Raw genomic sequence first — 16346 nt, 5'->3', positions numbered from 1 at the left:
TGTTTCACATTGTAGATTGTGTTTCTTTATAGAGAAAGTCAGTCATGTCACTCTGTTGAGAAGAGAATGGTGAAGAACAGAGACACTTGTACAGTGAAATAATGTAACTTATTCCACACATGCATTAAGGTTCTACTTTCTGTCTTCCTTGGGTCAGGGTGTAAGAAAAGCAATCATGAAGAATAAGGGAGTAGCTTATTTTGCCCCTAGAAATTACTGGGGCCCCACACAGGACTTTTGCTATTCTTCTTCTGGAGTAACAAAAAAAAAAAAAAAAAAGAAAGAAAGAAAGAAAGAAAATAAAGAAAAAAAAAAAAAAGCATTCCTTGGGTCATGTGACCCTACCAACTCACTAGAGGCAGATCTCATAAGGGTGCTGCGTGGAGACTCTGAAATCTGCAAGTGCAGGAAGAAAGCAGGAGGATGGATAAATAAGCATGGCCTTGCTGCTGGCCTCCTTGCTGACCTTCCTGAGCTTGGGCTCAGGATGTCATCATCGGATCTGTCACTGCTCTAACAGGGTTTTCCTCTGCCAAGGGAGCGACGTGACAGAGATTCCCTTCGACCTCCCCAGGAATGCAATTGAACTGTGAGTATCAGAGGCCGTGGGCACTACGTGGCAGGCATTTGCGTGTTGCGTGGTAGTATATTTTCGTATTAGGCTGATAACTTTTGAGCTGAAATATTTCAGCGCTGACCTAAGGCTTGAATAAAACAAACTCCCCCAGCTCAACACCTGTGCCCCTCATCTCTCCAAGGATTTTAGTGAGAGTTGGTCATGGCATTTGTCAGGGAAGAGCAGATGAATGTCCTTTCAACACATTTGCTCCTGGGTCCTACACTCTCTTCGTTGCAACCAGAAGAGTAAAACTTATAAAAAGCAGAAACTTAGAAGACCTAGAATTGGAGACAGAAAGACAACTTTGATTTAAATGGTATCTACAATGTGAGTCTCCTGAGGACACTGAATTTCAAGAATGCAAGGGTCTTTATTGCCTTGGAGGCACCAGCAAATAATTCCTAAACTGAGATTCTACTTCCTGGGGAGAAGGAGGGGGGATGAGACAGGGGATGGGATGTGACGAAAGGAAGAAAAAAAGAGAAAAGAGAGAGAGAGGGAAAGAGAATGACAGTATAATCTTTCATGCAGGTGGGAATACATGATTCTCAACTTCAGATTTTTACTGAACTATTTTAAAAGGAAGTAGACAGAGTTGGACAAGAACTTGAACATCATTTCACTCTATCTCTTTATTTTTCAAATGAGATATCTGGGGTCTGGAGAGTCAAGATAATTCCCTGAACTCTCACAAAACTACAAATCAGGTCTTTTGACTTACAATCTACTGTTGTTTTTTCCTTAAAATCCCATATCTGAGTGTATTAGAGCAAAAGTGTTGCTTCCCCTGAGAACTGGCAAGTTGAGGCTCAGACTGTAGACATCCTCAGTGTTTTTAGACCAAGAATTTTAAACAAAGCTGCTATTCTGGAAACCTGTTTCAAATGTGGTCCCCCCCACCCCCGAAGCTATGAATGACTCTTGCTGTATTACAGAAGGTGTTCATCTTTTCAGTTCACTGGTTACCATATCTACACTCAAACATGTTGATGTTGTATTTCAGAGTTTCACTCAGGGACAAATGGTCACAGACTAGGTTGGTCCTGGTTGCTACTTTTTTCTTCGACAACTCAAGTCCTCAGATCCTATTTCAAGGTAGTTACAGCAACAGGGAAAATAACTGGTCTATTCTGAATTTCGGTTATACTGCTTCAGATGAGACAGTTATTCCTGATTATGGTAAACTAAGTCTGGTTTACTAGGTCATTATAAACATTGGAGATGGTCCATGCACCTGAGCTCCTGCAACAAGTCACTTGCGTCTAAAAGACTTTAAATGATTACCAACCCCCTCCGAACCTCAGGTTCCTCACTTCTAAAGTTTTAATCTACCTGCTTGGTTGGATTGTTGTGAGCACTAAAAAACATATACCCCACACATGCACACATATACACACCCATTTACACCTCTCCTATCTCTTCTCCATTTCTTCCAATTTTTTTGTCGTTCATGTAGTGCCAACCAGTTACTAAAGCAGAAAAACCCTAACAAGATTTAATGTGAGGGTGATGCTCCTCTATCCAAAACTCCCTTCTACACTAGACTGCTTTCTGATATCTTTTTACAAAAAGAAGATAAATTTAATTCTGCATAGAAAATAGGAAGGACAAGAGGGAGAGAGGAAGGGAAAGAATAAAATTCATCCCCAAACCCCAAACCTCAGGGAGCATGTGTATAAGTTAGTGTGAAAAGAGCAGGGTAGGATTTTTTTAAAAATTCATACTAAGTTATAAATGACTAACACATATCTCTTCTCAAGAGCACTTTGCAACTGAGAAAAGAGATTATAAAAGAGAGTGTGTCGAACAAATTTCACACTCCTGACAAAGGCTAACCTATGGTCAACCCCTTATTTACAGATATGTAACAGTGTCCAGAGTTGCTAAAATATGAAGTATAAGAAAGTGTTTGCCTATTATTAGCATCTTCCTCCACCTGAGGAATGAGTATGGTTGTTGGAAAGCCTTGAGGACTAAAGTAATTCTCCCAGATATCTAATCTTGAGAAGATCTTTTTCTCTACCCATTCATTAGTAGGTCATGAGTTGAACCATTCTAGAGTTCAGTTTTGCAATGCTCTCAGCAAGATGTATTGAGGAAAATAAGATAAATGTTGCTTTGGCAGATAGACACACACAAAAAAATTATATGGGGGGATATTTTTTAGGTCAGTTTATTAATTACTGAACAGCAGATAAAATGCCAAGTGAACTTGATCTCAGACATGTTAGAATGAAAGAGCAATTGTTTTTGTTTCTTTAAAAGGATTGAATCAGGATTATCTGGAACATTGGTAGAAGGAAGATGAAGTGCTTGTTCAGCTAAGTATTTCCAATTCACCTTGCAGTCTTCCAAGTTTGGGCATTGACTTTAATGATGATCAAATCAGGTGCAGGTGAATGGAATAGCTGGGCTTCCAGGACTGCAATTGCTTAATCCATCAGCATGTCAAAGCTTCTCTGTCAATCGGATTCAGTGGGGGAAACCACTCCTAAATTCACCGTGTACATTTTTATCCTGTCATATTCTATCCACCTTGCAGCAGTCTCATTTTATGTACCTTCCAGGTATTGCTAAAGATTTCTAGTTCCCAACGAGCTGCACATGCTGGTAGCAACACCAAAAGCACACAGAAGCACCATCAACAGATTCATTTACTGCGGGGCCTCTACTGTTGACTTGAGGCTTTACACACACTACTCCATTAAAATGTCACAGTAGAACTGCAAGTTTGGTATCACTGCTCCGTTTTTCAAAAGAGGCAAACTGAAGCCAGAAAAATTCAGTAACATGAGCAGAGTCATCCCTACAGCTCCTGGATGGCAGAGCTGGGATCCAAACTTGAGCCTGTTTGTATCTCCTCTGCATGTTGTGTGCAGTGAAAGTCTTCTGACTGCTTTCATCCCTTCCTGTTAAAATAAAACTATGTCCTTTCAAATTTTGCCCAGAGGTCAACAATTTTTTTTTCTATAAAGAGTCAGATAATAAATAATTTAGTCTCTGTTGCAACTACTCAGCTCTGTCAGTTGTAGGTGCATTGTCCAAAACAAAATGTAAATAAATTAGCATAGTTGTTAGCAACAGAACTTTATGGACACTGAAATTTGAATTTCACATAATTTTCACAAGTCACAAAGTATCATGCTTCTTCTGATTTTCTTAAATCACGTGAAAAGGTGAAAAACGTTATTAGCTCATGGGCCATAGAAAAACTGAGAGTAGGCCAGATATGGTCCAGAGACAGTCAATGGCCCACTTCTGACTTAGACTACAGATGAGAGTAGTTAAATATACTGGCTTACATAGGGTTTTAGCAGCCTAAGACAACATGGCACTCTGGTGGAAGTACTAAAACTAGGAGAGCAGGGTCAGGAATGGAGGAAATTCTAAGGTAATACTTACAGATGGGCCTTTACTTGGTTCTGACAAGTCAGAGATGATAAGAGTGTAGTCTAGAATTCCAGAGACCCAAGTTCAAACCCAGGCTGTACCACTGTTTTTTGCTCTATCAAGTGGGCTCTTGGCTATACAAGGGAAATTGTAGTGTGTATCTTATAGAATTACTATGAGGATTAAGTGAAACACTGTAAATAAAACACCTACCACAATGACTCTTCAGTGGTGGTGGTAGTTCCCGCTGTCATATGTAAAATACTAGGCATTTATGATGATCAAATGAATCAATAGATATGGGAATGCTTTGGAAAATTTATTTAAAGATCTTCATAACTCTGATATACTTTATAGTCTCCCACTTACTTAAAAATTATTCTCTCCTGCTTCCAGTAGCTGAAAAATTATTCTGCGTGCATTTTCTTTCTAAGAAAATGTATTCCTTCAAGCTTTCAATATCTTTCGAGAACTCAGGGATCAGGTTTCATTCTGTCCATAGTCAAAGGAATTTTGATTTCTGACTTACTCTAATAATGCAGCTTCACCTGGAGGCAGTCAATGGACCTAGAAAGGACCCTTTGATCTTGCTTAATTCTTCCTGGAGGTAGAATTTCTAAGGAGAATGTGAACACCTATTCAAAATCTGAAATTTTAACTCTAAGTAACAATATGAATACAGCTATCTTTTTACTCAGCAGGGTTAGATGATCACAATACTAAGAGGAGAAAGGGGTCCCTTGATGGTCATTCTCATCACAGGCAGACCTATACTGAGATTAGATTGTAAATTGCCTGTATTGACAACTCTCCTCACAGCGAAGTTCCTGTATCTCACTGCAATTTCAACTGACAAGTACTTAATTCTAATTATCTAATTATATATTTCCATTTTTATTTTCTTCTTTTGCCTTATATTCCTTGGATTGCTGTCTTGGTTTAGACCATTCTTAATATCTTATCACCATTGATTATGGTTTAGTGAGGAGCTTTAAAGTATTCCTAGGTTAGTCTTTTCTTAGTAGGTCCTTAGTTCAGTGCTGTTTGCCCAAAAGGGACACCTTTGCTATGCCAATAAGCTCTGTGATCTCCAAAAGGGTAATAGAGTTTTTGATGCGTGCAAACATGTTGAACTGTGGAATCTTTTTCTCTAAGAGCATCTTCGAGGGTGAATATGCAGACGTACTTTGTGAAGGACTGATCTACTTGTGGACTATCCAACTCCAGCCACCAGAACAAATCCCTCATAAAGACTGAACTGCAGCCCAGACCTCCTGACCCCTTTATTCATGCTCAGGAACAGCTAGAGATGGATGCTTGGCTGGGTTTTCATTGTTTTGTGCCTGAACAGTAGCTGTGTGGGAATATGCAGTGTTCTCGTGAAGGAGATAATTCTGAAGGACACAGGATGGCTCTGGTGGAACTAGGAGCCACCTGTTCTGAGGTGAGGAAAGGGAAGATAAAACAATGAATTATAAAACTGCTAAAACCACTCCTGACACTCTCATTTGGTGGATATTGATGATTCAAATCTCCTCATCAGGTAGCTTTCACTTTCCTGATTGCACATATCTAATCCGCTTTACAAACTCCTTCATACTACTACTAGTGACAACTCATTGTCATTGTCTTTTGGGGTCCTGGACATCTAAAGTCTTGATTATATGGTAACTTCCTAATTTATCTCCTGCCTACCAATCTCTCTCTTCTCCAAACCCACTTGCACCCTGTCATCCATCTTTCCCCATAAAACACCACTGCCACCATGTTACGATTCCCAACTTCAAAATCCTTCAGTGGCTCCCCTTTTTGACTTCACCTCTCACCTTTTGCCACAGGAGCCAGCTGCTCTGAGAGGCTGATACCTACTCACTCTGAAGCCCACTTTGTGCATTTCTGCTTCCCTGTGCCTTTTTGTTATGCCTGCTGCTTATGCTATCCTCAATTTCTTCTTTGCCTCTTGAAATCCAACCTACTTATCACAGTCTTTCTCAAAAGTTGCCTCTTTCATAAGGTCTTCCCTGACCATCCCATCTTTATTTAATCTGAACACTGGTACTGTTCATTGCACAGTCTTGCTCTCCACATAATTTTTCATGTGTGTCTTGTTTCCTCAATCGCAGTAAAAATTTCCATTGTACTCCTAATGATGCCTGATTCAGTGTGGTCTATGTTCTGGGCCCTCAATTATGTGTAAAAACAAATGATACAATAAATTAGGGAGAACTGCATCTGTTTATTTGCTCTGCTCCTCAGTATTGAAGAAAAGATTCTTATAAAAGATGATTATTGTTCTCCCTGTGGTGAACTACTATAGAATTTGAACATTTCCCTGTCTTCTTTGGGTTTTATGTGTTTGTTTTTTTTAATGTCTGTATATCATTCTATAGTTATTAATTTATTCAAAAAGAGAGCTACATAGACTTGAAATAAGGTTTCCTAAGTTAAAAGTTTGAATATTCTATACTGTAGGCATGTCTTTCAGTTCTCTTGACTTAAGAAATAATACCAGCTTCTCTATACCTATGAAGAATATTTTAAAAGTGAATAAAATTGCCTAAACAGAATCACTTTAAACCAGGCAGAAATGTTCAATGAAATATTTTTTTTTTCAATTAAGGTAAGATTCTAAAGCCTGAATGTTAGGTTTCCTGTGCTCCCCAGATGTGCTTTGATAATTATAATTCTGTCAGGATATCAAAACCAAACACCCCATTGTGCAGCTGGTGCCCGTATCTGGAGGCTCCTATTGCTTTATTTAGATATGTCTTTGAAAGAAACAAACAGCACAGTTTTCATGTTAACACATACACAATCCTTTCTCTCAAAACAAAATCCTGTGCTTACTTTTATAAGAAACTATATATCCATATCCAACATTTGGAATCTGATTGAGCTGGGGATAAGGGAGGCATATGTGCCTTGCAGAGGAATTAGAAAACTGACTAAAGGAATAGCTATAGAATGCAGTACCTTGAAAGGAAAAAGTAGAAATTATATTTCAGGGACATAATGCTTTAAAGGAGAAGATGAACTCTACCCTGAGAATTGGTTAAGAACTATAATTTACAGAGTCATTATCCGCAGTTGAAGAGTAGAGGCATGGTAGCTCAAAACTGCATTTGCTTGGTAATGAGAAAATCCCCTTGTTTACCTAAAAGTGAGTGCTGTCCTTCCTCACCCAAGTCCTCTGTCACAGAAGCCTAAGCTTCAAAAGGAGGACATCTTGGCTGCAAATGGGAAACTCATTTAACTTAAAAATAAGTTTTTATTGAGTATATTGGGGTGACATTGGTTAATAAAATTATAAAGGTTTCAAGTGTACAATTCTATAATATGTCACTTGTATATTGTATTGTGTGTTCACCACCCCAAGTCAAGTCTCCTTCCATCACCATTTATCCCCCGATACCCTCTCTACCTTCCCCCATTCCCCTTTGCTTCTGGTAATCGCCATACTGTTGTCGGTGTCTAAGAGTTTGTTTGTTGTTTTTGTTTTTACTTAATCCCTTGTTCTTTTTCACCCAGCCTCCCAACCCCCTCCCCTCTGAGAGCTGTAAATATGTTCTCTGTATCTCTAAGTCTCTTTCTATTTTGTTTGTTAATGTATTTTGTTCATTAGACTCCACGTATGAGTGAATCATATGGTACTTGTCGTTCTCGGACTGGCTTATTTCACCTAGCATAATGATTATCCTTCTCCAAAGTCACTAATTGGGTTAGCTAGTCACTGTGGATGACTGGACAATAATTTTTTTAAGCTGTTAGATTTAGACTCTCCAATTTAGCTTATACATTCCACAAGGTCACTTAGGAAAAAGAGAACATAGATATTTTTTTAATTGCTTAGGATCTAATTATAATGAGATTTGGATGTTTGTTCTTAATCCGACCTCTCCCTGAAGTTTCTTGAAGAATGTTTTGTGTCTCTGACCTAAACATACCCTTTCCTTGTTCTTTTATATGGAATCTGCCAGCAACTGATCTGAAAAAGTCTTCAAGGAAGGTGCAAAACATATTTGAATAAAGCAACCAGACTCTTACCATTAACTTGAACTCAGTTATATTTTTAGTCTTAGGAATGGCTTGAGTCCAGCTTTCTTCATCCCTTCATTCAGACCTGTTTCAGCAAGAGCCAACACAGCCGACACAGAATCCTGGGTGAGAAATAGTGGAAAAGGTACAGCATGAGCCAATTTTCTATATCTCCTTAATGCCAAGCTTGACGAAAACATCTAAGAAATAGGGACCCAAAAAGTGCAGCTAAGTTTCAATGAAACAAAAAGATCTGTTAAGGACATGAGAGAGAAAATCCACCAGGAGAGAGGTGACAAGTTAAAGTAAAATGATGTTCAGTTTCCTTCAATTCTAAAACACTTTCCTTTCACAAACATCTTTAGGCACCAAACTTCTCAAAGCCAGTAGGCTTTTCCTAAGCCTCAGAGTCCAGGAGGTATGTAAATCCTGAACTACTATGAGTTCAGGTGTGTGTCTTGGGGAAAGCACTGCTGAGAAGGGTTCCCTTAGCCTTAGTAGGCAGCTCTGTTAAGGGGTTTTAAGCAAAGAATTTGTGAGAGATCCCAGCTGCTACATTAAATTTGTAACAAAATAAACAAAGGTTGATGGGAGGTCATGGAATGTTTCATCCAGAATCCTCTTGCAATAAGAAGTGAATAAAAAAGAAAAGCTTCTTATAGAAAAGGACCACAGTCTTAAGCACTAAGATTTTCAAGAGTGGCCCCAATTTAAAATATCCTGTTCCTTCTAAGGAAGTCTACTACATATTCAATCAGAAGATAGGATCACATCCCTAGAAGCCTCCACCTGTGCTCTCCTCCTCATCTCACCGCAACAGCTTCTGCATGCGTCTCTGTGCATTTAGTCTCTTTCCTTCCCCCTCAACCCCTCCCCCCGCCCCGGCTCCCTGCTCTGATCTCTTGCTCTGGCTTAATTCCTCTGTAGGCTCCAATGCCCAGATTCAGGACAAAAATTCAAAATTTGACATTAAGGCCCTCCACATTTTGGCTTCAAATTAATTCTCCCAACCTCTCTCATCTTCCATCCTCTCAACCCTTTGCTCTGTGCACTATTTTATATTCCTCAGCTCCCAAATATATCTTGTATTTTCCTACCCAAATACTATTATTTTCTTCAACCTGAAATAAATTCTCCTACTCCAATATTGTTCAGATTTTAAGACCAGAGTAAAGATGCTCATTTTTTATGAAGTTTCTTTCAGCAGCAAATATCTATTGATTATATTTGTACAAGGCACTATAACCAGGCACTTGGGAGAAAAGAATCAATAGGAGAGGCACAATGCTGCTCTCATAGAGTTGCTAAAAAAGTAAACAAGTAACAACAATAATGCTTTTCCTTACTTTTACCCACAACAATCAAAATCCCCCCTCAGAACCCAGAAGAGTCTTTATCAATACCACTCATTTGACGAGTAATTGCAAGTTGCTTTGTGCATTCTGAAATCATAGAGCATGAGAGCTGAAAGAAATGGATGCCTAGTGAAAGCCAATGAGAATATGCTTCCCTGCTTGATGCCAGAAAAAAGTTAATGAGGAGAAAGGGGTCTGCCTGTTCCATCTAGATTTGATCTTATGGCCACCTAGAGTTGACTTCAGAAGCTGCATAAGGTCACTTCCAGAATACCCCTTTCTTTAAAAGATCAGAAAATCCTTGCTCTATTTTACAAGGAGAACATCTACCTCAAATAAAATAGAATGACAAATGAACATCAGTAAGTTGATGATAGGATTTAACTGGCAGATGTCCAATTATTTAAGTTTGACTAGAAGTTTTCACATTATAAAAATACAAGGGACTGATGGAAGTAGCAAAAGGGGAATCAGGCTGCGCTGTTTCCTTGTCAATCTCATAATTTTTCCTAAAGCTACTTGTGTCCATGAATACTATTATGTGGATATTGCAGAAGGAGTGGGTAAAAGGAGTTTACATGTCAATGGGTTGTGTGGGTCAGCTTCCCCCCAGAGCAGCTGAGTGTCATCTCTCTGAAATCTGGTAATCACACAGTCAGCCTTAACAAAGCCCAGATGGCCTTCTGAGAAGGACACACCTTAAAAATGTCTTAGTCTGGCATAAAGGGAACACTAGTGAGAAAGTATTGCATGCTCCCGAACTTGTCAGCAATTTCCCTTTCTTCTAAATTTCAAACTGCTGTATGTGTTTTGTATGGCTATGTTTAGAATTTAAAAAATAATTTTTGAGTGCAAAAGAATGATTACTCTTCATCATCAGATCACAGCCTGAGCAAATATCATCAGTTCCAAATCTTTGCCAACTGCCATATTCCCACCAAGGCTAACTTCTGGTCAGGGCACAAAAGAAAAAACCTTCATTTCATTTGTATTTGTTTTGTGGGCAAGCAGTGTAACAGTTCAGTAAGTAAATACATTGGGAAGGGGAGGGGCAGCAGAAAATGCAACAAAAGTAATTTTTAAATTTAAAAACAAATTAAAAAAGTAATGAAGGCAAATATAAGAATATGGGGAATGACAAAGAGGTCATCTAGAATCCTGCCTACAGTAGCAAAATTGCTTATCAGGCCCCTGATTGTGAAAACCTGAGTTCCTTCAATAAGAACATACAGTCTTGGAATGGCATCTGATTCCCCCAAATACTGAGACAAAAGGAAGAGAACAAACAGTTATAATAGCTAGATTGGAAAATTACAAAGTATCTCTGATAAGAGTCAGGAGAAAAAAAAATAGCAAAAACAACAGAAACTACAAATAAAAGAAACGGTGGGCCATTGAGTTGGGGGATTGCTGTGTCAGTGTCTAGATCTTCCCTCTTGGGCTGGTCAGATTCCCTGGGAAAGATTCTTCCCGGCTCCTATGTGAGGGTAAAGCCCTAACTTCCAGCATTCTGACAGTGGGGGAAAGGGCTGGGGTTCTCACCATCCAGCTGTCATATGTGGTCCCTGACATCCTCCAATCTGGAAACTCCATTCTACTTTCTTTAAAAAAGAAATGCCTGGTGTTTTACTCAGGTAAGGAGGAGCACTTTCCTGAGTGCTCTGAGTAGGACTTTTGGCTGCCTCTTGAACTTTCTACCGATGCTCTTTATTTTGGCTGCCTCCTCCTAGCTCCTCCCCTCCCCCACTTCCAGGCTCACCAGTGCCTCCACTTCCTGAGAAATTTAGGATTGTGCAGTGTACATTACATTAGCTTAGGATTCCATTTTCTACAATCTGCCAAATCAGCACTCCTCAAAACCTTAATGTGCAAGCAAATCAGAGGAATATACTGGGAAAATGCACGTTTGAATTCAGTAAGTCTGGGGTGGGGCTGAGATTCTACATTTCTAACCGGCCCCAGGAGATGCTGGCAATACTAGTTCCAGAATCACACTCATGCATGTCCTTCACAATCCTAAAATGTTCTTGTTCCTCTGTCCTTGTGGCTTTATGCCTCAAAAAATAAATAAGTAATTAAATAAAAATAAATAAAATCCAACAAGTAGAAAATAGTACAGTGAATCATCCTAAACTCTTCAGAAACTCCTCTTCCGGTCTTCATCATCCATATAAATGCACATATCACCAACCCCTCACCCCCAAATCCAATCCAATACCAAGTACTGGGTATCTAATCCCTAAAATGCAGCTCAAATGTCTCCATTTCTTGTCTTTCCTACCGTAACTCTAGTTTAAACCACCGTCATCTCTCTCCTAAACTACTGCAAGTCTCCACCGCCTCCACCCCCTCTCCACGTGAATCTATCCCCTACACAGCAGCTAGAAAGACTTTTGAAAAGTGTAGAGCATATAATTATTTAGAATTGCACTGACAATAAAATGTATTCAACCTATATTTCTTGATTACCTACTATGGCAGGCACTGTTCTAAGGGCTAGAGAACCAGCAGTGAGCAAAACAGACAAGATTCCTTCGCTTCTGGAGCCTGGCTGCCAGGCACTACCTGTTCATACTTCGGCCCGCTTCCCACAGGCATGTGCGCATCATATGCAGCTTGCCCATCACCACTGTGCTCTAGCCACCCCGGACCCCTTTCTGGTTTTCAAATACACCAAGGTCCTTCTCACCTTTGGTCTTTTCACTTGCTTTTCTTTCTGCCTAGAATGGTTTTTCTCTCTTCCTCACATGGGCTCTCATCTTTCCATTCTCTACCCAAATGCCAGAGACCTTTCTTGACCACTCCACTCTAGCAGCATCCCCACTGCTCTAACATGATCCTTTTCTTCCTTAAACTAACTGCAATCTGAATGTTTTTGTATGTTTACCTATTTATCTTCCCCAGCTAAAAGCTAGAACTAAAGTTTTATAATGGCATGGATTCAAGCACATAAAATAGTTCCTTATACAAAGTAAATGCTCAACACATACATGAACTGAATGAATGAATGAAAGGCCCCTTCAAGCAAATAAGAAGTAGAAGATTGAATGTAAAAAATACCTATTAAGTCCAATTATATCACCATGTTTTATGCTTCTTACAGGATAGTGCCCAACTGTCTGGCACTGTAGCTACTACTGTTCCCATTTTGGGAAATAAGGAAAGTGAAATTGAAAGAACTATCCCACAGTCACTCAACTCTCAGTGTCAGAATTGAAACTGAATTTCCTTATATAATTGATCTTAAAACCCTAATCTTACTTATTAGGGGGATCATTTTGTAAGTTATATAACTGTCTAACCGCTATGCTATAAAACTGAAACCAATATAATATTGAGTGTCAACTGTAAGTTAAAAATTAGGGGAAAATTTTAAATGCCTAGGAAAATTTTTTAAATGCTTACTCTTTTTACTAACTGTGAAAAAAAGCAAACATCCCTGTCCTATGAACTTCTACAGCAAAAGATCTAAACTCTTCATCTGAGCTTAAATATGCAGTGTTGCAAGTCATCCATAATACTAAACGTATATTAGCTAGGCTCTCGGGGGGTTAATATTTCACCCCCTTCCACACCCAGCAGGATCAGGTACTCAATAACTACTCAATAAGGAGTACAGAGATAGACAAAAAGAAAGACAGAAAAATCTGTGAGTGGGGTTCATGAGTAAATAGAATAAGGGCTGAAAAGTAAAATGTCAATGGCCACTTCCAGTGATAAATTGCAGAATAACCAAAAGCTGCCTAATAATGCTAAATTTGAATGACATGTGTGCCTATGGAGGAGGCAGCTGGAGGGCTGATTCCAACTTTCTGTTGTCCTTTACACTTCCTGTGAAGATGGTTTCAACTCTCAGCAAATTGACTAGCTGATCTTTTACAGGTGTAGAGGCTTAGCAGCAGTGACTGCCATATGACCACGGGGTGCTTGTTGGAGGCTTGGATCTCTGTAGATACTCCCTAAATGGTCCTTGTACAATTAGCTGAACGCTGATGATGTTTCAAAAGCTCAACAGAGTTTTTTATTTTTAAATCTTTATTGATCTAATATGAACTCACAGCCTCTTTTTAAAGATTTCTTTCTAAATGTGGGGAGTTGTACTTTCTTTTATGACTTAAAGTCTGGACCAATGTTGCTCTAACTAGTTCACAACTTCCTATGTGATATGATTTGAGAGGCATCAAATTGGCTCAGTTGCCCCAAAATATCTCACCTGTTATTTGCCACAACACCACCATTAATAAATAAATTCTCAGGGCTTAAAATATTTCCCTAATTTCTAAGACTTTGAAATTGAAACATGTATAAAACCCTCGTGGAGGGTAAATATCTTAAACTCTTGAAGGCTGGTCCTTTAACATTTTTAAAAAAGTATTCTTCACAACTCTTGTTCCATAAGACCCTCCAGAAAAAGTACATGTTTAAAAAGTCTTCAATCATCAGATAGGTTTAGAAAATGCTGCATGTTATACTCCTGTTCTAGAGATTCATAGTACACATAACATATTCAAGGTTCTCAGAGGCATTTTAATTTTACATAGCCCATAATTATTCCACAGAACACACTAGGAAACTTTGATTTAGTGAGATGTAGTTAACCAAAAATATGCTTTCACAAATGGGTTTCCATATAGATCCATAGGAACTAAAGGATTGAGAAAGATATCATGTACAACCCCAAATATGTTGTAGACATATACTTTAAAATTCTATGTGGGGCAAGTCTTCATCTGTGTGAACCTGCTTTATTTTTCAAATCAGAGAATATTTTGCTAGATGCACTTGAGTGAGCATACATTTCCTCCCTAACCTTACCTGTTTTAGGAATAAGAATTGAGTCCCTGTAAAATGATTTGCCTAAGGTCAGATGAGTAATTGAAGGTATTGTCTATCATCTATTTCCAAAGCCAAAAAACCTTAAATCCTCAATTACTATGCTTCTATGGCAAGTTTGGTGATAAAACATACCTCTCAACTCCAACAAAACACAGGCAACAGCTCCCTGCCGCCAACCACCACCGCCTTCTCTACCTTCTATCTCCTCATACCCAAGGAAACACCTGTGAGATATTATTACAATTAGAATTCCACCATTATTTTATTTTTAGCTTTGCCCACTTTATTTTTAAAATACCTTTATTGAGATATAAATCATACCATACAATTCATTCATTTAAGGTTTACATTTCAATGGTTTTTAGTATATTCACAGGTATGTGCACCCATGACCATAGTTAATTTTAAAACATTTTTATCACCTCAAAGGAAAACCCATACCCTTTAGCTATCACTCCCCTACCTACCCATCTTCCACCCAGAGATAAGCAACCACTAATCTACTTCCTATCTCTATAGAATTATCTATTCTGGAGTTCATAGAATGGAATTACATAATTTAAGGCCCTTGTGATTAGTTTCTTTCGCTTAGCATAATATTTCCAAGATCCATTTAAGTAGTAACAGGTAAAAATATTCCATTCTTTCTGGGGTTGAAAATTACCTTCATTTTTTTATGGATATTGAAATTATTCATCTTTTGACTATTATGAATAATTCTTCTTTAAACATTTGAGTAAAAGTTTTTTTGTGGAATATTTTTTCTTTTCTTTTGGAATACTCCTAGGAGTAAAATAGTTGAGTCATATAGAAAACTTATGTTTAATCCTGGGAGAACCACCAAACTGCTTCCCAAAAATGACTAAACCATTTTACATTCCCATGAACGGTATGTGAGGTGGCCTATTTCTCCACATTCTCTTCAACACTTCTTATCTGACTTTTTTATTCTAGCCATCCTAATGAGTATGACGTGGCATCTCATTGTGATTTTGATTGGCATTCCCCTGATGAGCAATGATGTCCAACATCTTTTCATACGCTTCATGGCCAGTGGCGTGTCAATGTTTTAATCTTTTCAAAGAATCAGCTTTTGGTTTTAGTTGTTTTCTTTACTTTTTTTCTATTCTTTATTAATTTCTACTATAATTTTCATTATTTCTTCCTTCTGCTCACTTTAGACTTAGTTTGCTCTTCTTTTTTCCAGTGTCTTAAGATGGAAGGTTAGGTTATTGATTTGAGATTATTTTATTTCTTAATACAGGCATTTACAGCTATAAATTCCCCCATATGTATTGCCTTAGCTGTACCCCATGTGCTTTGGTATGTTGTGTCTTGATTCTCATTTATCTCAAAGTATTTTTAATTTTCCTTTTTATTTACTTATGATCCATTGGTATTTAGTAACGTACTGTTTAATTTTAACATATTTATGAGTTCCTGGTTTGTTTGTTTTTTCCTGCTATTGATCTCTACTTTCATTCCATTGTGGTTAAGAAATATACTTTGTATCATTTCTCCTTCTCTACTCTCCTTTTATTTCCATTGTGCCCATATTGGTGTACTTAATTTTGTTCCATTTGACTCTGAGGCTCTCTCCATTTTTCTTCATTCTTTTCTTGTTCTTTGGCTTGCAAATTCTATGTTGATCAATTTTTTATTTTACTATTTCTTTCTTCTGCAAGTTCAAGAATACTATAGAGAGCTTCTTGTGATTTTCTTAAAATTTTAGTTATTGTATTCTTCATCACCAGAATTTCAACTTGGTTTTTAACTATAATTTTTAGCTCTTTATCAGTATTCTCTATTTGATGCAATATTATCAGCATACTTTATATTTTAATCATGCTTTTCTTTACTTCTCTGACCATATTTATAATGACTACTTTGAAATATTTTTCTGTTAAATATGACATTTGCCACTTTCACACGCAGTTTCTGTTGTCTGCTTTATTTTTTAGTGTATGGACCATAATTTTTTTTAAGTATATTTTATTGATTATATTGTTACAATAGTTCCATTATTTTTTCCTTTACTTCCCTCCGCCCAGCACACCCCTCCCCAAACAATCCACCCCCCAAGTCCACGCACATGGGTCGTACAAGCAAGC

At 38.1% G+C, this 16346-nt stretch overlaps 1 protein-coding gene across 1 annotated transcript in view; it reads left to right on the top strand.

The window, feature by feature from the left end:
• The first annotated feature begins 437 nt into the window (after positions 1-437).
• Positions 438-16346, top strand: part of FSHR (follicle stimulating hormone receptor) — a 166498-nt gene continuing 150589 nt past the window's right edge. Inside the window, exon 1 of the mRNA XM_090280729.1 lies at positions 438-589. Coding sequence (XP_090136855.1) covers positions 438-589 — 152 coding nt within the window. The remainder of the gene's footprint in view (positions 590-16346) is intronic.

The sequence above is a fragment of the Furipterus horrens genome, unplaced genomic scaffold, assembly GCF_987537825.1.
Source record: "Furipterus horrens unplaced genomic scaffold, mFurHor1.1.pri manual_scaffold_6, whole genome shotgun sequence".
NCBI classification, from domain to species: Eukaryota; Metazoa; Chordata; class Mammalia; order Chiroptera; family Furipteridae; genus Furipterus; species Furipterus horrens.
This window is presented reverse-complemented; position numbering and strand designations above follow the sequence as displayed.